This window comes from Triticum dicoccoides, chromosome 1A, assembly GCF_002162155.2.
Source record: "Triticum dicoccoides isolate Atlit2015 ecotype Zavitan chromosome 1A, WEW_v2.0, whole genome shotgun sequence".
NCBI classification, from domain to species: domain Eukaryota; kingdom Viridiplantae; phylum Streptophyta; class Magnoliopsida; order Poales; family Poaceae; genus Triticum; species Triticum dicoccoides.
In genome coordinates, this window is record NC_041380.1 from 207,112,859 (window position 1) to 207,133,817 (window position 20,959).

Here is a 20,959-nt window from a genome sequence, read left to right on the forward strand (position 1 = left end):
ACACACATAATCACACATATGCGAACAGGGTACTACTCCATGGTTCAGGTTACACTAATAAACAAAATTATACAAGCGACTAGACGAGGCAGCGATGGAGCAAGTACAGGGAGCAAGTACTCTTAAAATTTGAATCTTACAGACATATACAACACCGGGAAATTCAGAGAACAAAGGGAGAAAGAGATATTGCAGGAGGAGGTCGAGGATTATGCAAATTAACTGCCATGTTCCTAATGGACCCCTGCTTGTCCCCAAATATGGGACTCGCTCACTTTCATATATACAAAACTGGGAGTTAGCTGTCTGTCCTGTTCCCAAATTTGGACTCGCTGTTCAGGCATCCTATAATACAGCAATATATGCCTAGACAAGCAGTTGAAAAAATACTTAGAAAGAACTTTCACTTAAAAAGACACCCTGCCTATAATACTAGCTATACAAGCCCAGACAATGTGTTAAAAAATTCAGATAATGTGTTAAAAAAAAGACACCCTGCGCAGGTAATGAGGCGATAAAAAGGACGCCGACCAGCCCTTGATTTTTGAACAAGGGTCCAATGATGCATGACTTGCACAGGTAAACTACTAGCAACCTAATGCTTGGAGATGCATGCAGTAGGCTGGTGCTGTAACATTGAAAAGAAACGGCACAGCGCGCATCATGCAGTAACTTTGAAAGTCGAAACGCTAAGATAACAACAAGATCTGCAGGGTCGTAGTTAGGCAGCTAGCTGCAGGTGGGCGAAGAAATAGTGGATAGTGCTTGGTGCTACTGGATAGATAGATGTGAATTGTTATTCTAATCAATGCAAAGCATATAAGAGTGGTTGAGGGTGTGGTGATCTAAATCTACGGATAGACAATCACATAGTGGCATGCATACTCCATAAGGCCATATGACACAAATGGATCCTCACATGTTTTGAATTGACAGCACATAACCTTGTAGAAATATGCAACAATAGAATAGAAGTAAATGCAACCTACATGGTTTCTAGATATATTATACGAAGATAATATTACTCCGATGTTTGGTGTGTGTGGTTAGTGCTACTGGGACAAATGCATAAGGAAGCACAATGTTGAACATCCATAGTCGGCTATCTGAACAGAAATAATAGCAAACATCTGCATGTTTGCTCAGTGGTACAACAATCAAACTCATGAACTACAGAAGCAATTGAGCCCATCGGGATTATGAGAGAAGGGCAACCATGTCTGGGTCCCTCGGGGCAGGAAACCCTTAAAAGGCATCCTTTGCAACCGCAAGCACACACTATGCAAGTCATTTACACGTCTATCATTGGATTCCTAAGCATTTTACATTGTAATAGAAATTGAGGATATACAGTGAAAAACAGAGGAATTCCACACTTGGATGCACACACAGCAAGCAGATCTGGGCGAGGGGCGCGGAGGATGCACACTTCGGAACACCTGGTCCCGCATTAGCTCGAACACCTGGGCGTCAATGGGCACGGCATGGTTAGACAAAGGCCTGGGCGTCAATGAGTTGTGAGGCGGGAAGAAGGGAGGGGGCAGAGGGAGGTACCTTGAGGGCGGACTCCCAGCGGAGCACGATGACATGGTCGTGGAGGGCCTCGAGGACGATGCGGGGGAGGAGGCGGCGGGTGCCCTTGCCGGGCTCGCGCTTGTCGAGAACGGCCTTGGTGGCCTCGCGCCGGAGGATGATGGAGAGCGCCTTCCGGGAGGCGATCTTGCGGTTCACCTCCTCCTTCCTCTGCCGCTCGAGATCCTCCGCGTCGGCCTCGACCTTCTCCTCCTCCTGCCGCTGCCTCCTCTTCCCCACGCCCGCCGCTCCCCTAGCGCTCTGCTGCTCGTGCGGCGAGGCGGCCGCCGCTGGCGGAGGGCCCGCGCGGAGTGAAGACGGCGCGTGACGTGCTGAGGGAGGAGGAGGGCGAGGGGAGCATGGGGAAGGGGCACACCACCGGCGCGGTGGCCATTGCGCGGCGAGGGGGGATTGGATGAGACTGCGGGAAACTAACAGCGAGGAGAAGAGGCTCCGTCGGGGAGCAGCGCGAGCAGGGGCGCGAGCGAGCGGAGGTGGGTGGCGCATGGTAGGGGACGGGGCAGCGGCGGAGGACGGGGTGCTTGGGTTGGATCTGGATCGGGGAGAAGGGGAAAGAGAGAGGCGGTGGACAGGGGGAGAGAGACCGAGAGAGGCAGGCACGGGCTGCTAGGGTTTGGATTAGGCTGCTGAGAGGTGGACGGTCAGATCGGCTAGAACAGACGGTTCAGATCGGCTAAGGGGGGCGATCCGTGGGATAGGCCCTGATTGGCTCAGAAAATTTATGGTTTAAAATAGTTTCTAAGTACTCAAACTATGGGTGTTTTGTGAAGCAGCTATCAAAAATATTTTGTAGAACGGCACAACTAAATTTTTCTCTCAAGTTAGACCACATTTTTTGGATGATCGCCAATTTACATGCATTTTTATCTTTCCAACTATTTTTAATCATTTTTCGAGTGCCCAAAATGATTTTTTATGAAAGACCTACCAAATTATTGTTGCAAAATTGGACCAAATCAAATTTCTAAAATACTAGGCCATATTTAATGCACAATTGACCAAATGGTCGGGTGTCACAAGTTTCGATCCACATCTCGTGAAAAAGACAAATTTCCACCGATTCAGCTGGAAGAGGGTCAAATTTGAACTGCATCTGCCTCATAGTTTGCTATATATTTTTTCCAAAACTCATTTATAGGTACATAAGTATCTATTTAATCAGAGAAACACAAAAAAATTCCAAGATTCAACCACTAGCTAGGAACGGTCATTCCCGCCGTTTTGACCGCATTTTGAAACGGGCATAAAAATTTCAAAAAAAATAAAAAAATTGGAAAACCTTCGCATTGCGTCATCATATGTGACCAAGTTACCAGGAAAAATAATAAACTTGTAATACGGCAATTATTTTAAAAAAGTGTCCTCGGAAACGAGCTATCAAGTGTGAAGATTCATGGCTTTCAAGCAAAATGATCAATCTTATGGCCACATTCATGACATAGTTTGTTCAAATGATCTCATATTGTGCACAAGGGTGCATATTGGAATGGCAAACAATGTTTCCTAAGGAAGTTTTCATTTTCTTTGGACGAAAAAACAATTTTCCATTTTTCGAGTGCCCAAAAGGAGGTTTTTTTTTGTGAAGGACCTCCCAAATAATTGTTGCAAAATTGGAAAAAATCAATTTCCTAAAATACTAGGACATATTTAATGCACAATTTACAATATGGTTGGGGTGTAAAAAATTTTGATCCACCTCTCGTGAAAAAGACAAATTTCCACCGATTCAGCTAGAAGCGGGTCAAATTTGAATTGCAGCTGCCTCATAGTTTGTTATTTATTTTTTCCAAAAATCATTTCTAGGTACATAAGTGTCTATTTAATCAGAGAAACACCAAAAAAATTCCAAGATTCAACCACTAGCTAGGAACGGTCAAGCCCGCCGTTTTGACCGCATTTTGAAGCGGGCATAAAAATTCAAAAAAATCAAAAAATTGGAAAACTTTCGCATTGCGTCATCATATGTGACCAAGTTACCAGGAAAAATAATTAAGTTGTAATACAGCAATTATTTTAAAAAGGTGTTCTCAGAAACGAGCTATCACGTGTGGAGATCAATGGCTTTCAAGCCAAATGATCAATCTTATGGCCTTATTCATGGCATAGTTTGTTCAAATGATCTAATATTGTGCACAAGGGTGCATATTGGAATGGCAAAGAATGTTGCCTAAGGAAGTTTTCATTTTCTTTGGACGAAAAAACAATTTTCCATTTTTCAAGTGCCCAAAAGGAGGTCTTTTTGTGAAGGACCTCCCAAATAATTATTGCAAAATTGGACCAAATCATTTTTATAAAATACTAGGCCATATTTAATGAACAATTGACAAAATGGTTGGGTGTAAATTTTTTTGATCCACCTCTCGTGAAAAAGACAAATTTCCACCGATTTAGTAGGAAGCAGGTCAAATTTGAACTGCAGCTGCCTCATAGTTTGCTATTTATTTTTTCCAAAAATCATTTCTAGTTACATAAGGACCTATTTAATCATAAATACATGGTTTGGTGGCGATATGTAGAGGTTTGGGCAGTGGCCGAGGGCCCCAACTCTAGAGCGCGTAAACTCGCATGCCCGCCGCGTGGTCACCGCGTGACCATGGCGTTGCCATGCGTTCTGGGCAGCCTAGGCATGTCTAGTGGGTTGGGAACTCCCCAGGTTGGTGCTAGGAAGAAAATTACAACATAAGATTCTCACGAGGAGACCGATCGATGCTCAAACATGAATTAACAGCCAAGTGTTTGATTAGCGGTACGGGAAATGTACATGGCTAATGGGCGTGAGTTTTGGCTGAGGATTATCAGTTACTAAGAAGACCGTCTTCACAAATTTTCAGCTCAAAAGGAGGAGCCTAGGTGGTACTTGCTTTGCGAACTACCACACTGGACATAACTACGAATGTTGAAGCTGGGCTCAAAATAATGAACGGATTGAGCTGGCATTAGGTGGAGGATGGTTATTTGGGCATAGGAAACCACTATAGAAAATGGATACTATTTGGAAATGCCAAAGTGGTACTTCCTTCACAATTCTCTTCTACGGAGAGAAACTTGGGAAAACTAGTGAGAGAGATTGGATGAATGAAATGAGCTAAAAATTGGTGTAGGTAAGTTACATAGGTATGGTCATGCGCTGGTAAATTTTCAGATCATTTGGGTAAGCCTAGCTAATACTTACTTCACAAAGCTTCTCTCGAGGTAGAAACTTTGAAAATTTGCTGAGAAAGATTTACTAGGAAAATTGAGCTGAATATAACCATGTGGCAATGATTTGGGTATGGAAGAGTGCCCGAAAAGTTTGAGGGTAATAGGAGGGGTCTAGATAACACTTGCTTTGCAACGTGCCAATTTGGCCATAAAATATAAATTGAACCTGGGCTCACATAGATGATTTGACTGAGCTGCAATTTGGAGGAGGGTGATAATTTGGGCATATGAAGGAACTGTATAAATTTCATGTCATTTCGATATAAAAAAGGTACTTCCTTCACAATGCTTCTAGGTGGACAAAAACTTTGGAAATTTGCCGAGGAAGATTTGCTAGGCAAGTGGAGCTGAATTTTGTCATGTGGTAATGATTTGGATAGGAAAGAGTGCCCAAAAATTCCAAGGGCAATCAAGAATATATAAATAGCACTTCCTTCATAAAGTGCTGTCGTGAACAAAATAGGAAAATGAATATTGTTGAATTAGTTTTGAACTAGGCAAGGAAGGATTTTTACATATTTGATGAAGATATGACCCAAAGAATTTATGAGATTTTTTTGGGAATTTTGGGAATGACAGAAATATAGGTTGCTTCACAACCTAGGGCAAAAACTGCCACATGGACATGACACATAGGCAAAACTGATGAGGTGGCGCCTAGTCATAGCAACCCACCACAATTTACAAGGTTATGACCATCTATATTGGTCATGATCAGCTATAAATAAGGCAACAGACCAGTGCTATCTGCTTTATGACCATTTCGTGTAAGGAAATTACGACCTTTCTGACCAAAATGGTCGTTATAGTTTAGGTTTTGGAGCCCCCGAACAACTTTTGACCAATTGGTCTAAATTGGTCATAGATCTATGACCAATTCTTCCAGGGTCACTAACAGAAGGTCACAAGTTGACATATTTCTTGTAGTGAATAGGCACCATCTGGGACCTATCTGGCATCAAGCTAATATATTGTGGCGACTTCTCAAAACCCTCTCTCAAGGGTCCGTCCGCCGATCACTACCTCCTCAATGTGCATCTCCGGTTTTAGGCCGATACACACACATTGAGGGCTAGTGGTTATACATCTCTGCAGAGAATACATTGCACAAAAATCGGAATTAAATTCATGAAAATCAGCCCATAGCCGAGGTGGTGCACCACCTCGGATATAGTCCGGGGTTGGTGCTCGACTGCAAAAGATACCTCGGAAGTAGTCTAGCATAAAGCTCGGTTGCAAGTGGCTGGCTCCATAGAGGGCATCTCCGGCATTTAGCTCGGCTAAACTTCTTTGACTTTTTGAGCCAAAGTGATATATGACACCTCGGATATAGTCTGGCGTTGGAGCTCGGACACTCTCCGGCGTTGGAGCTCGAATGCAGACCGGCGTTGGAGCTCGGCTGCAAAAAGACACCTCGGATGCAGTCCGACATTAGAGCCTGGATACAGTCCGGCCTTGGAGCTCGTACGCAAGAGGACACCACCACACGGGAACAACGTCAACCCCGAGGTGTGGCGTAAAAAATAACAAGGCACTGCTCAAGGCTGAAAACTTAAAGGGGCTCCTCGGATACCCGACGTGTAAACTCTTCAGATTCACTTCGGCAATCCTCAAGATCAAAGATGAGAAGATTTGTTGAACCAGTTTCCAAGACCGATGACTGAAGATGAAGAATAGTTCGGAAGAATCGAGGAGCGTCCCCAACTTGAAGACCGGTTCAGGGGGCTATTGACGGTGTCCTAGACTAGGGGCTACTCACCATGTCGTGTCCCGACCAGTGGGTCGGGCCGAGGACCCCATGATGATTCACTAATGGGCCACTTTGGGTAGCCCATGCTGAATATAAGGAGGATTCCACAACACTTAGCGCAGAAAGACAAGGACTCCTCTAAACCCTAGGCCTGCGATGCATATATAAACCGAGGCCAAGCTAGTCAATAGACAACCTAATATTCATCACTACAATCTCGTGGTAGATACCTGCACTATGTACTATCCCCATATGAATACAATCAAAAGCAGGTCATAGGGTTTTACCTCCATCAAGAGGGCCCGAACCTGGGTAAAATCCCGTGTCCATGTTACCATTGCTCCAAGATGCCTAGCTTAGGACCACTACTACGAGATATGCCGGATATAGAACCGACAATCCCCACGCCACCACCCCACCACCGCCGGCGACCACTACCCCCACCCTGAACCCTAAGATAGATAGTGGGTACCTCTCCGGCGAGCCCCCCTCCCCGCTGTGGCTGGTTCTTCCTTAACTATGGCGAGCCCTGCCCCCCTGAAAATCGACTAACCCACAAGTCAATTTAGTCGACTGGAGTGTAGCTAAATCGGAGCAACATCGCAAGCAAGAGTAAGAGTGAGAGCAACAGCGTGAGCAAGAGCAAGAGCACACCAGGCAGTTGGTTACCCACAAGTGTGGGGGATCTATCGTAGTCCTTTCGATAAGTAAGAGTGTCGAACCCAACGAGGAGTAGAAGGAAATGATAAGCAGTTTTCAGTAATGTATTCTCTATAAGCACTGAAATTATTGGTAGCAGATAGTTTTGTGATAAGGTAATTTGTAACAGGTAACAAGTAATAAAAGTAAATAAGGTGCAGCAAGATGGCCCAATCCTTTTTTAGCAAAGGACAAGCCCAGAAAAACTCTTATAGTAAGGAAAGCGCTCCCGAGGACACATGGGAATAATCGTCAAGCTAGTTTTCATCACGTTCATATGATTCGCGTTCGGTACTATGATAATTTGATATGTGGGTGGACCGGTGTTTGGGTACTGTCCTCCCGTGGATAAGCATCCCACTTATGATTAACCCCTATTGCAAGCATCTACAACTACAACAGAAGTATTAAGGTAAACCTAACCATAGCATGAAACATATGGATCCAAATCAGCCCTTTACGAAGCAACTCATTAACTAGGGTTTAAGCTTCTGTCACTGTAGAAACCCATCATCTACTTATTACTTCCCAATGCCTTCCCCTAGGCAAAAACAATGGTGAAGTGTCATGTAGTCGATGTTCACATGACAACACTAGAGGAAAGACAACATACTTCTCATCAAAATATCGAACGAATACCAAATATGACTACTTGTAGCAAGACTTCTCCCATGTCCTCAGGAACAAACGCAACTACTCACAAATCATATTCATGTTCATAATAAGAGAGGTATTAATATGCATTATGGATCTGAACATATGATCTTCCATCGAATAAACCAACTAGCATCAACTACAAGGAGTAATCAACACTACTAGCAACCCACAGGTACCAATCTGAGGCTTCGGGACAAAGATTGGATACAAGAGATGAACTAGGGTTTGAGATGAGATGGTGCTGGTGAACATGTTGATGGCGATTGACCCCCTCCCGATGAGAGGATCGTTGATAATGATGATGGTGATGATTTCCCCCTCCCGGAGGGAAGTTTCCCCAGCAGAACATCTTCGCCGGAGCCCTAGATTGGTTCCACCAAGGTTCCGCCTCGTGGCGGCGGAGTATCGTCCCGTGAGCTAGCTTATGGTTTTTTCCTCGATGGAAGACTCCATATAGCCAAAGATGGGCATCAGAGGGCTACCAGGGGCCCACGAGGCAGGGGGCGCGCCCAGGGGGTACAGCGTGCCCCCACCCTCGTGGACGGTGGGTGGCCCCCTCTGGTACTTATTTCGCCCAATATTTTTTATATATTTTGAAACTTTCTCCCGTGAAGTTTTAGGACTTTTGGAGTGGTGCAGAATAGGTCTCTAATATTTGCTACTTCTCCAGCCCAGAATTCCAGCTGTCGGCATTCTCCCTCTTCATGTAAACCTTGTAAAATAAGAGAGAATATGCATAAGTATTGTGACATAATGTGTAATAACAGCCCATAATGCAATAGATATCGATATAAAAGCATGATTCAAAATGGACATATCAACTCCCCCAAGCTTAGACCTTGCTTGTCCTCAAGCAAAAGCCGATATCGAAAAATATGTTCACATGTTTAAAGATAGAGGTGTCGATAAAATAAAATACGGACATGAGTGCATCATGATCATTCTTAGAACAGAAACATAGTTTCAAGTATGAATCATAAACTTCATTGAAAACTAACAAGCTATAATCTCAATCATTGAAGCAATTGCAATTTATCATAACATCGGAAAGGAGTCAATATAAGAGCTTTTTAGCAAGTCCACATACTCAACCATCAGTTAGTCTTTCACAATTGCTAACACTCACACAATATTTATGGTTGTGAAGTTTTAGTCGGACACAGAGAAAGATAGGGGCTTATAGTTATTGCCTCCCAATCTTTTACCTCAAGGGTAATGTCAACAATAATGGTTCATGAAAACTTACATCCAATTAGGTATATATATCAGGATCTTTCCAACACACTGTGCTTGCCAAATGATAAAGTGTAAAAAGGAAAGGTGAAGATCACCATGACTCTTGCATGAAGTATAAGACAAGAATAAAAGATAGGCCCTTCGCAGAGGGAAGTAGAGGTTGTCATCTGCTTTTATGGTTGGATGCACAAAATCTTAATGCGAAAGAATGTCACTTTACATTGCCACTTGTGATATGGACCTTTATTATGCAGTCCGTCCCTTTTATTTCTTCCACATTACAAGATTGTATAAACCTTATTTTCTCCACACTAATAAATCATACATATTTAAAGCAATTTTCATTGCTTGCAACAATGACCACTTACTTGAAGGATCTTACTCAATCCATAGGTAAATATGGTCGACTCTTATGGCAAAACTAGGTTTAAGGATATTTGGAAGCACAAGTAGTATTTCTACTTGGTGCAAAGAATTTGGCTAGCATGAGAGGGAAAGGCAAGCTCAACATGTTGGATGATCCATGACAATATAATTTATTTTAGATGTAAGAAAACATAACCCATTACCTTGTCTTCCTTGTCCAACATCAACTCTTTAGCATGTCATATTTGAATGAGTGCTCACAAACATAAAAGATGTCCAAGATAGTATATTTATATGTGAAAACCTCTCTTTCTTTATTACTTCCTATTAATTGCAACGATGACCAAAACTATGCTTGTTAACTCCCAACAATTTTTATTCATCATACTCTTTATATGTGAAGTCATTACTCTCCATAAGATCCATATGATCTCTTTATTTCTTTTTATTCTTTCCCCTTAATTTTATTCCTTCAAGATTATAGCAAGATAATCAAGACCTTGACTCAACACCAATCTTTATTATATATATAGCTCATGGACTTGATTACATAGAAGGATCATAAAGCAAAACTCAAAGCTAGATCATACTAAAACTTTATTCTACTAGATCAAGATATTACCAAAAGGATCGAACTAAGAAAACAGTAAAGATAAAAGTGTGATGGTGATACGACACCGGGGCACTCCCCCAAGCTTGGTAGTTGCCAAGGGGAGTGCCCATACCCATGTGTTTATGTCTCCTTCTTTGGGGTGGTGATGTGATATTCATGGCGATGATGCCCCTCGGGATACAATTCTCTTCCTCGAGCTTGTTGACTTGCTGCTTGAGGTCCATTATTTCCTTACGGAGCTTGCCCATGACGGCTAAAGCTCCTTTCACCCAAAGGATGTTGCATAGCTGCGGGAGAACAAGTAACACTCTTTTTCATATTTTCATAGGAAAGAAATCTAACATTGGAAGGGATGACCGAGTTTGGAATAGCTGAGCTCTATAGTTCCCCCATCGTGAATCCAGCTCGGAAACGAGAAGTAACTTCTTCATCCTCCTCCATGGCATCTTTCCTTTTCAAGTCAGCCTCCATCTCTTCCTCAGTTGATGGCCCAAAGTGGTCAGCATTGTTGTTTGCTCTTGGCCACAATGTCGGGTGAGACACCCGACTCTACCCGACTGACTCTTGAGAAGACATCTTGCTCTAATCTACAGCAGAAACAGCTCGAAACCAAGACAGAAGATATTTGCGTGATACGGTGGTCAAAACTTTCGGGAGATTATATAATGAATTTTTACCGACGAAAAGAAGTATCGTGCAAAAAAACAGAGTCCAGATAGCACACGAGGTGCCCACGAGGCAGGGGCACGCCCAAGGGGGTAGGGTGCGCCCTCCACCCTTGTGGACGCCTCGTGTCCTTCCCGGACTACTTCTTATTTTCCTATTTTCTTAAATATTCCAAAATAGAGAAAAATTGCCATTAGAACTGTTTTGGAGTCGGTTTACTTACCATACCACGTACCTACTCCTTTTCGGAGTCTGAAATGTTCTAGAAAGTGTCCCTTATGTATTCCTCCAGGGTTACGGTTTCAATAACATTAGTTTCAACATTTATAGGATTACCTGAGATATAATGTTTGATTCTTTGACCATTCACCACCCTCGGATTTGTGTCTTTGAAGTTGTTGATCTTTATGGCACCGGAACGATAGACCTCCTTGATGACGTAAGGAATTTCCCATTTAGAGAGGAGTTTTCCTGCGAAAAATCTTAAACGGGAGTTGTATAACAATACATGGTCACCTACATTAAACTCACGTTTTTGTGTCCTTTTATCGTGCCATCTTTTAACTTTTTCTTTAAACAGTTTGGCATTTTCATAGGCCTGGGTTCTCCATTCATCAACTGAGCTAATGTCAAAAAGCCTCTGTTCACTGGAAAGTTTGAAGTCATAGTTGAAGTCTTCAATGGCCCAATATGCCTTATATTCTAGTTCGAGAGGTAAGTCACATGCTTTTCCATAAACCATTTTATATGGAGACATGCCCATATGATTTTTGTATGCAGTTCTATAAGCCCATAATGCATCATCAAGTTTCTTGGACCAATTCTTTCTAGATCTATTAATAGTCTTCTACAAAATTAACTTAAGCTCTCTATTGCTCAGTTCCACTTGACCACTAGACTGTGGATGATATGGAGATGCAAATCTATGATTAACATCATACTTAGCAAGCATTTTGCGAAAGGCACCATGAATAAAATTTCAACCACCATCAGTCATTAAGTATCTAGGGACTCCAAACCTCGGAAAAATAACTTCTTTAATCATCTTAATAGAGGTGCTATGATCAGCACTACTAGATGGAATAGCTTCTACCCACTTAGTAACGTAATCAACAGCAACTAAGATATGTGTATACCAATTAGAGGAAGGAAGCGGTCCCATATAATCAAAGCCCCAAACATCAAATGGTTAAATAACAAGTGAATAATTCATAGGCATTTCTTAACGTCTACTAATATTACCAATTCTTTGACATTCATCATAAGACAAGACAAATTTACGGGCATCCTTCAAGAGAGTAGGCCAATAAAACCCGGATTGCAATACCTTGTGTGTAGTTCTATCTCCAGCATGGTGTCCTCCATAAGCCTCGGAGTGACACTTGCGTAGGATCTGTTCCTGTTCATGCTCAGGTACACAACGTCTAATAACACCATCTACTCCTTCTTTATAAAGATGTGGGTCATTCCAAAAGTAATGCCTTAAATCATAGAAGAACTTTTTCTTTGCTGGTATGTGAAACTAGGTGGTGTAAATTTAGCAACAATATAATTAGCATAATCAGCATACCATGGAGCAGTACGAGAAGAATTTATGACAGCTAATTGTTCATCAGGGAAGCTATCATCAATAGGTAGTGGGTCATCAAGAACATTCTCTAACCTAGACAAGTTGTCTGCAACGGGGTTCTCAGCTCCCTTTCTATCAATTATATGCAAATCAAATTCTTGTAGCAAGATAACCCATCTAATAAGTCTAGGTTTAGCATCTTTCTTTTCCATAAGATATTTAATAGCAGCATGATTAGTGTGAACAGTTACTTTAGAATCAACAATATAGGTTCTGAACTTATCAGAAGCAAATACAACTACTAAAAATTATTTTTCAGTAGTAGCATAATTTCTCTAGGAACTGTCTAGAGTCTTACTAGCATATTGGATAACATTTAATTTCTTATCAACCCTTTGTCCTAGAACAGCCCCTACAGCATAATCGCTAGCATCACACATAATTTCAAATGGTATATTCCAATCAGGAGGCTGAACAATAGGTGCAGAAATCAAAGCTTTCTTAAGTATTTCAAATGCTTCTACACAATCAACATCAAAGACAAAAGGAACCTCTTTTTGGAAGAGATTAGTCAGAGGCCTAGAAATTTTAGAGAAGTCCTTAATGAACCTCCTATAAAAACCGGCATGACCAAGGAAACTTCTTATACCTTTAATGTCCTTAGGACGCGGCATCTTTTCAATAGCACCAACTTTAGCTTTAAACTTCAATAACTCTTTCAGAAATTTTATGCCCCAATACAATACCTTCATTAACCATAAGGTGGCACTTCTCCCAATTCAACACAAGACTAGTTTCTTCACATCTCTGCAAAACTCGGTCAAGGTTGCTTAAGGAATCATGAAATGAAGTTCCATACACGGAGAAATCATCCATGAAAACCTCAACAATATTTTCACAAAAGTCAGAGAATATAGCAGTCATACATCTTTGAAAGGTAGCAGGTGCATTGCATAAACCAAAAGGCATACGTCTATAAGCAAAGGTACCGAAAGTGCAAATAAAAGTTGTCTTTTCTTGATCCTCTTTTGACATAGGTATTTGAGAGAAACAAGAATAACCATCTAGAAAGCAAAAATGTGTATGTTTGGATAATCTTTCTAGCATTTGATCAATAAAAGGTAAAGGGTAATGATCCTTTTTAGTAGCTTTATTTAATTTTCGGAAATCAATTACCATTCTATAATCTGTAACAATTCTTTGTGGGATCAATTCATCTTTATCATTAGGAACAACGGTAATACCTCCCTTCTTAGGGACACAATGGACAGGGCTTACCCACCGACTATCAGCAACGGGATAAATTATACCTGCCACCAGAGGATTTAGTATTTCTTTTCTTACCACTTCTTTCATCTTAGGATTAACCGTCGTTGGTGATCAACAACTGGTTTCGCGTCTCTCTCCAATTTTATTTTGTGCTGGCATAGAGTGGGACTAATGCCCTTAAGATCATCAAGAGTATATCCAATAGCAGCACAATGCTTCTTCAGAGTTTTCAATAATTTCTTTTCTTCATGCTGTGAAAGGTTAGCACTAATAATAACATGATATATCTCCTTCCCATCAAGATAAGCATATTTAAGAGTATCAGGTAAAGGTTTAAGCTCAAACACGGGATCACACCTTGGATGGAGGAGGATCCCCTAGAATTTCAACAGGCAAATTGTGTTTCAAAATAGGTCCCTGTTTAAAGAATACTTCATCTATTTACCTTCTTTCATTCATAAACATATCATTTTCACTGTCAAGCAAATATTGTTCTAAAGGATCACTAGGAGGCACGACAATAGAAGCAAGACCAATAATTTCATCCTTACTAGGCAATTCTTTATCATGGGATTTTCTACGAAATTTAGCAAAATTAAATTCATGAGACATATCCCCTAAACCAACAGATACAATATCCCTATTACAGTCTATCTTTGCATTAACAGTATTCAAGAAGGGTCTACCAAATATAATGGGACAAAAGTTATCTTGTGGGGAACCAAGAACAAGAAAATCAGTAGGATATTTAACTTTCCCACACAAGACTTCAACATCTCTAACAATCCCAATTGGGGAAATAGTGTCTCTATTGGCATGCTTAATTGTAACATCAATTTCCTCTATCTCAGCAGGTGCAATATGATGCATAATTTCTTTATATAAGGAATGAGGTATTGCACTTGCACTTAATCTTGGGTCAAATCACACTCCGAGGTCAAACTTCCCAAAAGGTCACCCATCCTCACACTACTCCAGCCCAAGCACGCTTAACTTCAGAGTTCTATCCAACCCCAGCACCAGCTCACTTCACAGGCACTTGTTGATATATCTAGCATATCAATCCTATTAAACCTTGTTGATGTTTAGGACTTTGTTCATGTTAATGAGTGAATGAGTGTGATGAAATTTTGAAAAAATATTTCAAACTTCTGTTCATATTACGTATCATATTTTGAAAAAAAAATCTGAAAAAAATTGAAGGTGGCCGGACGTTTCCGGAGGTGGCCGGTCGTGTATGTTTGCTTTTCTTGCATGTATCATGTTTCCGGAGGTGAAAAAAATCTGAAAAAAATCTGAAAAAAATTACGTATCATGTTTGCTTTTCTTGCATGTATACCACTCCGGCGACAACTTGGAGTACTTGGATTGCGCAATGTCTTCAACTCCGTCCAACTACAAGTCCGTCCACAACAACCGTTCCCATGGTGATGAGGATCACGATCCAAGGTCGGATCTTTCCCAAGGGAGGGGAGATGATGCGGAGCATCCTACGATCATCCCCATGCACACTCGAGCATATGCCATTGGACCTAAGGTGAACTCGCTCCTTTACGAATCTTCCCTTTTCGCATGTAAGACATGCATGCTACTTCAAGCACGGACCTTGTGCATACTCAGGTACACCCGAGGAGACCATGGAGAGCCCAAGGACCAAGGCCAAGCGTGCGCGGAAGCGAAGGAAGGAGAAGGAAGAAGAGCCAGCTGCTAGAGCGGCCGGACATCCGGCCCTTGCCCTGGAAATCCGGCATCGGCTATCCAAAGAACACCAGAAAGGACCAGCGCAGCCCGGACATCCGGACATCACCCCAGACATCCGGCCCCTGCCTCAGAAATCCGGCCCCTCCATCACCTAATGCAACTTGAAGACACATGCCAGCCCGGACATCCGGCCCATCGCGAAGGCCCGGACATCCGGCCCCCAGCCCGGACATCCGGCGCCTGTCTGCGCACAATGAACGGGCCAAGGCCCATGTATCCCCCTCTCACTTAGCCCTTCGTGGGCTAACACTATATATAGACCCCCTCCTCCTCCTAGTTAGGGTTAGCGTTGTGATAGCTCATATTAAAGATAGAGCCTCGCTCATCCATATCGGATCTACTCCACGAGAGAGGCCGCGGCCCCTCTACGGAGTTCAAGACCCCTCATGGGAAGATCCCCTTGTGGATTCAAGACCTCCTCACAGAAAAGAACCGGCTACCCTTTGTATCGTCCTTTGTTGACTTTGGATCATGTATCTCTCTTTGTGTTCATGGATCTAGCACATGTGTGATCATTCTTGTTGGTTTTAGTGTTTCTCTCGTGTTTCCCCTCGTGATTCCCCTCGTTTTCCCCCCTCGTGTTCTTCATGTTCATCGCGGGATCCGCTCCATTTGTGAAAGATCGGCCATCTAGGGTTCCACCATACATCAGAGCTTGTGCATTTCCTTAGCAAATTTTTTGTGATATACCTTGATGGCATATTCATACATCATGATCTTATTGCCTATCATCAATTGCATGATCACATCACATTGAGCACCAATTACCATGTTCATGCTTTTGATATACCATCTCATTATGCATCATTTTGCACAATGGTTGCATTGATCACATTCACCACACCTTTGTGCATACTACAAATCATATTGTTCCCATGCATGCTTTGCATATCATTCTATATCATCTTGATGAGCTTCATGTGCTTTGTCACAAACAATATTGCCGAACGGACTCATACTTACATGATGGACACTTTGTGTGCTCTAACCATTGTATTTCCGAGTGTCGTTTGTGTTTGCTCTTTTTGCATGTATACCACTCCGGCGACACCTTGGAGTACTTGGATTGTGCAACGTCTTCCACTCCGTCCAACTACAAGTCCGTCCACGACTACCGTTTCTATGGTGATGAGGATCACGATCTAAGGTCGGATCTTTACCAAGGGGGGGGAGATGATGCGGAGCATCCCATGTTCATCCCCATGTACACTCCGACTACTCTCCAAGCCCCAAGAGAACATAATAAGAGACCTCAAGTATACGCCATCAGACACAAGGTGAACTCGCTCCTCTCCGAATCGTCACTTTCCACATGTGAGACATGGCTACTACCTCAAACATATGTGCTATATATGACCGGGAACCAAGAGGAAGACCATGGGCAAGACGGCGAGGACACCAAGCGCGAGGAACAAGAAGAAGAGTTGTGGAAGAAGCTCCAGCCACCGGACAACTGTTCAGGACCGGACGTCCGGCGCCTAAAGACCCACCAGACGACCGGCCTGGACCGGACGACCGGCGATCCCGCAGCCGAGCCAAATGAGCGGACGTCCGGCGACCGGACGACCGGCCACCTCCGGAAATGTCTGCCAAACGTCCGGCCACCTCCAGTGTCCGAGCCAGATCGAGCGGACGTCCGATGTCTGCCAAACGTCCGGCCGCCCATGAGCCACCGGACGACCGGCCCTCAGCGGACGTCCGGTACCTGTCTGTGCATAGTGTTCGGGCTTGAGGCCCATGTACCCCTTCACTTCGCCCCCTTTTGCACTAAGACTATAAATAGACCTCCTTCTCCTCCTAGTTAGGGTTAGCATTGGTTTAGCTCATATTTATAGATAGAGCATTGCTCATCCACATCGGATCTACTCCACGAGAGAGACCGCGGCCTCAACGAAGAAGATCCCTTTGGATTCAAGACCTCCTTGCGGAGAAGAACATCAAGACCTGATGCGGAGCATCCCATGATCATCCCCATGGACGCACTGACACCACCAACAACACCACTTGGACCAATGACACGAGCCCGAGCCAAAGCTATCGAAGATAAGGTGAACTCACTCCTCTCCGAAATTCCACTTCCTATGCATGAGACATGTGCTACTACCTAAGTCCGAGGTGTTGTGCATGATTAGGCACCAAGAGGGCCCTCTCGAATATGCGCATGAAGATGTACAAGTCCCCAAGTCCACGGATGAGGAGAACCAACGGAAGGAGCCAAGAGCATCTCCCAGGCCCCGGACATCCAGCCGATGCCCCGGACATCCGGCCCCTGGAGCGGCTTCCTCTACAGCAGCCCAGCCGCAGAAGGCTACAGGCCCCGGACATCCGGCCCCGGCAGCCCGGACAACCGGCCCCTTCCGAGCCCCCGGACATCTGGCCACCGGCCCAGAAATTCGGCCCCTCCGAACCCAAGAGCAACAAATACCACCGCTCCAGCCCGGACATCCGGCCCCCCAGCCCGGACATCCGGCGTCGCCTGAAAGCCCGGTCATCCAGCCCGACCAGCCCAGACATCCGGCCTCCCCTGTCTACGCACAGTGAAGGGCCGAGGCCCGTGTATCCCTTCTCCCCCCTAGACTATATATACTCTATCCCGTACAAATTTCTAGGGTTAGCAAAGGATTAGCTCATATTTTGTGTGAGAGCTTTGCTCATCCACTTGGTTACCTTCTCCTCGGAGATTCGAGCCTCCACCGGAGAAGATCCCCCAAGCGGATTCAAGACCCCTCTTTAGGGAAGAACATCAAGACCTCCTCACAGAGAAGAACCAGTTACCCTTTTGTATCGTCCCTAGTTGATCGTGGATCGTGTATCTTACTTTATGTACTCGAGGATCTAGCCCATGTGTGACTTATTCTTGTTAGTTTGAGTGTTCCTCTTGTGTTTCCCCTTGTGATTTCCCTCGTTCCCCTCTTTGTGTTCCTCGTGTTCTTCGTGGGATCCGCTCCTTTCGTGAAAGATCTGGCGATTAGGGTTCTACCCTACATCATCTTAGTATCATGAGCCACGTTGATCATGATTTCGGAGCCTCCCCGTTGTGTTTCTAGCCTTGTTTTGTTGTTTTTTGTCCTAATTTGAAAAATCCCCACAAAAATAGCCCCAATTTTTTTTTGTGATTTGTTGGTGTGTTGAGATTTTTTGGGTTTGGATCATTGGATTTGCTTTGTTTTGAATGGATCTAGCTTCCCATCCTTTTTCCCTAATTTCCATCCACAAATTCCTCCGAATTTCGCCCGGTTTTAATCTCCTCGCGGTGTTCATCCCGTTCGTCCCCGGATCCAGAGCCCGGACATCTGGCCCGTCCAGCTTGGACATCCGGCCTCCCACCCGGACATCCGCCCCTGGCAGCAACATCTCCATCCACCGCCCCGTTTTCCGCCCAATTTCCATCAAATTTTGTTTTGGTGCCCACCATATACCATATACATTTTCGCATACCTCCACTACTTCCGCATAAACCAACCATTTTTGGACCGTTTCGCTCTCCGACACAATTGCTACTTTGAGGTTTGACAATTTGAGTTGTGGTACCGTATCCTTTTGTGTTTCGGCTATCCAGGTACGCTTCGACATCGACATCACCGCCGCTCATCTTCGCCACGGACATGTCATACATCATCATCAACAACGACCACCTCGACTACATCTTGGTATTCATGCCACCATTTTGACACCATACCGGAAGCAAGACCGGTAACCTCATCTTGGTATTGGACATATCACTCTTGCCATTACATTGATAGCCATCATAGCCTTACTCCTTTGCGTTGCTTACCCATCGAGAGTAGCCATTGAGTATTGCCGGCAACGAGACTTGTGCACATTAGTGATAATACTTCCCATAGCATACATACATCATTGTTGCATATATTGGTATCATCTCTTGTGTCACAAAGTTGTCATCGCATACTCATTTGCTATCTTGGTTTGTCAAGCATTGCATGAGAAAAGAGCTCAAACATCAAAGAGCCAAACAAGCTTTTAAGCAAAGAGGAAATATAAGCAAAGAGCTTTTAAGCAAGAACCATAGAACCTTACAACATTAAGATTGTCATACTCGATCATCTTGGATCATATCATAGCAACACCTTGCATACAAAATATTTGGGATAGAAGTCGTTGCATTTTTGCTAAGTAGGTTGTGCACAAGTTCTTGTATCCGCCTGTTGCGCAATCGTGCTAGCGTCTCTCTAGTGTTGTGCAACAAGAGCATTTTTGTGGATTCCACATTTTGGCTCACCCTTGGTTGCACAACCCCACTTATCTTTTTGCGTGTGTGTTTTTGTGTACCTTATATGCTTGGTCTACTTGTTACATTGCATCTTGCGAATCTTTTCCAACATTATTGAAGCTCACTTACAATTGCATCAAATTTTTGTGCCACCATCCTAACCAAGCTCCACCAAAAGCTTTTACTTGTGTAGGTGTGAGAAACCGACAAGAACTAGTACCAATTGTGCTATTTCCTTGTCCTACATTGGAGTGATCCTCGATCCACTTTCAACTTCCGTCAAGGTACATTTGGTACTCGTTCTTCTCTTTCTACCACTCACATTTGTCTTGGAATGATGGATAGGCCAAGTACTTCTACAAACTCACTCTTAATGGAGCAAGACGACGACATGAACTCCTTCGTCACCAAGAGTCACCTCTTTGGTGCACAACGTGCTTTGCATCAAGAGAAACAAGCTATGAGTGAACGCATCAACAACCTTGCCGCCGACTTGCGACTTTCCGAGCAACGTACAAGGGACTACTTCGAACACAAGCTCGACGATCACAAGCAAGAGAATGACTCAAGGATGGACAAAATTCGTGCTTTGTTGCTCAACATCTCGTCTTCCACTTCGAGAAGGAGCCGTTCAAGCCGCCACTCCGACTTCACCCTCTCCGGCTCAAGTACACCGACATCGAACACTCTTCGCCGAGCCGCGCGCACCGACCATCAAGCAAGCCTCAATCCCCTACAAGACACCGACTCTCAAGAGCGCCGACAACGTCAAACTCAAGAGGCCTTTGTGCTAGCATGAGAACGGCAACGGCAACGCCAACATGAAGAAGAAGAGCAAGCGCGTCTACACCAAAATGCTCAAGATGCCGAGGCACAATATCAAGAACAACAACTCCGTGATGCTCAAGCACTTGCGGTGCAACAAGCTCTATGCGATTCGAGTCAAGCCGTAGCCAACCGAAGCAGACAAGCCCGTGAACAAGAGGAAGCACTTCGCGAAGAAATTCAAGAACGAGGATTTCAAGCTCGCGTGCATCGTCAAGTTCCTCCGCGAGCTCGACGAGCTCGTCCACAAGCTCGCCAAGAACAACAAGTCAATCCAGAGCATGAAGACAATGGAGATCCTCCACGACAAGAACAACATGACGATAAAAACCCTCTGCGCCAAGAGCACCACGAGTTGATCAATCATCAACAACATGGGCTTCATCACCCCCAACCCCAACACAATGAAGAGCAATGTTATTGCAAACTCAAGTTCACCATGCCCAAGTTCAACGGAAGCAACGATCCCGAAGAGTACCTTTCATGGGCATTGAAGGTTGACAAGATCTTCCGTTTGCACAA

General features: G+C 43.8%; 1 protein-coding gene across 1 annotated transcript; it reads right to left on the bottom strand.

Moving 5' to 3' along the window:
- Positions 1–1,069: 1,069 nt before the first annotated feature.
- Positions 1,070–2,173, bottom strand: LOC119266834 (pentatricopeptide repeat-containing protein At5g48730, chloroplastic-like). Its single transcript, XM_037548114.1, has 2 exons — positions 1,555–2,173; positions 1,070–1,463 (listed from the first exon to the last, which is right to left on the bottom strand). The coding sequence occupies exons 1-2, from the start codon at positions 2,077–2,079 to the stop codon at positions 1,323–1,325; spliced, it is 666 nt and encodes a 221-aa protein (XP_037404011.1). The 5' UTR covers positions 2,080–2,173; the 3' UTR covers positions 1,070–1,322.
- Between the last annotated feature and the right edge of the window lie 18,786 nt (positions 2,174–20,959).

What these genes read in the sequence shown, in the direction of transcription:
- LOC119266834 (XM_037548114.1), bottom strand. Translation starts at nt 2,079, where the DNA reads ATGCGCCACCCACCTCCGCTCGCTCGCGCCCCTGCTCGCGCTGCTCCC. An exon ending in GCTGGGAGTCCGCCCTCAAG is followed by an intron (nt 1,464 to 1,554) that starts GTACCTCCCTCT and finishes ATTGACGCCCAG; the next exon opens with GTGTTCGAGCTAATGCGGGA.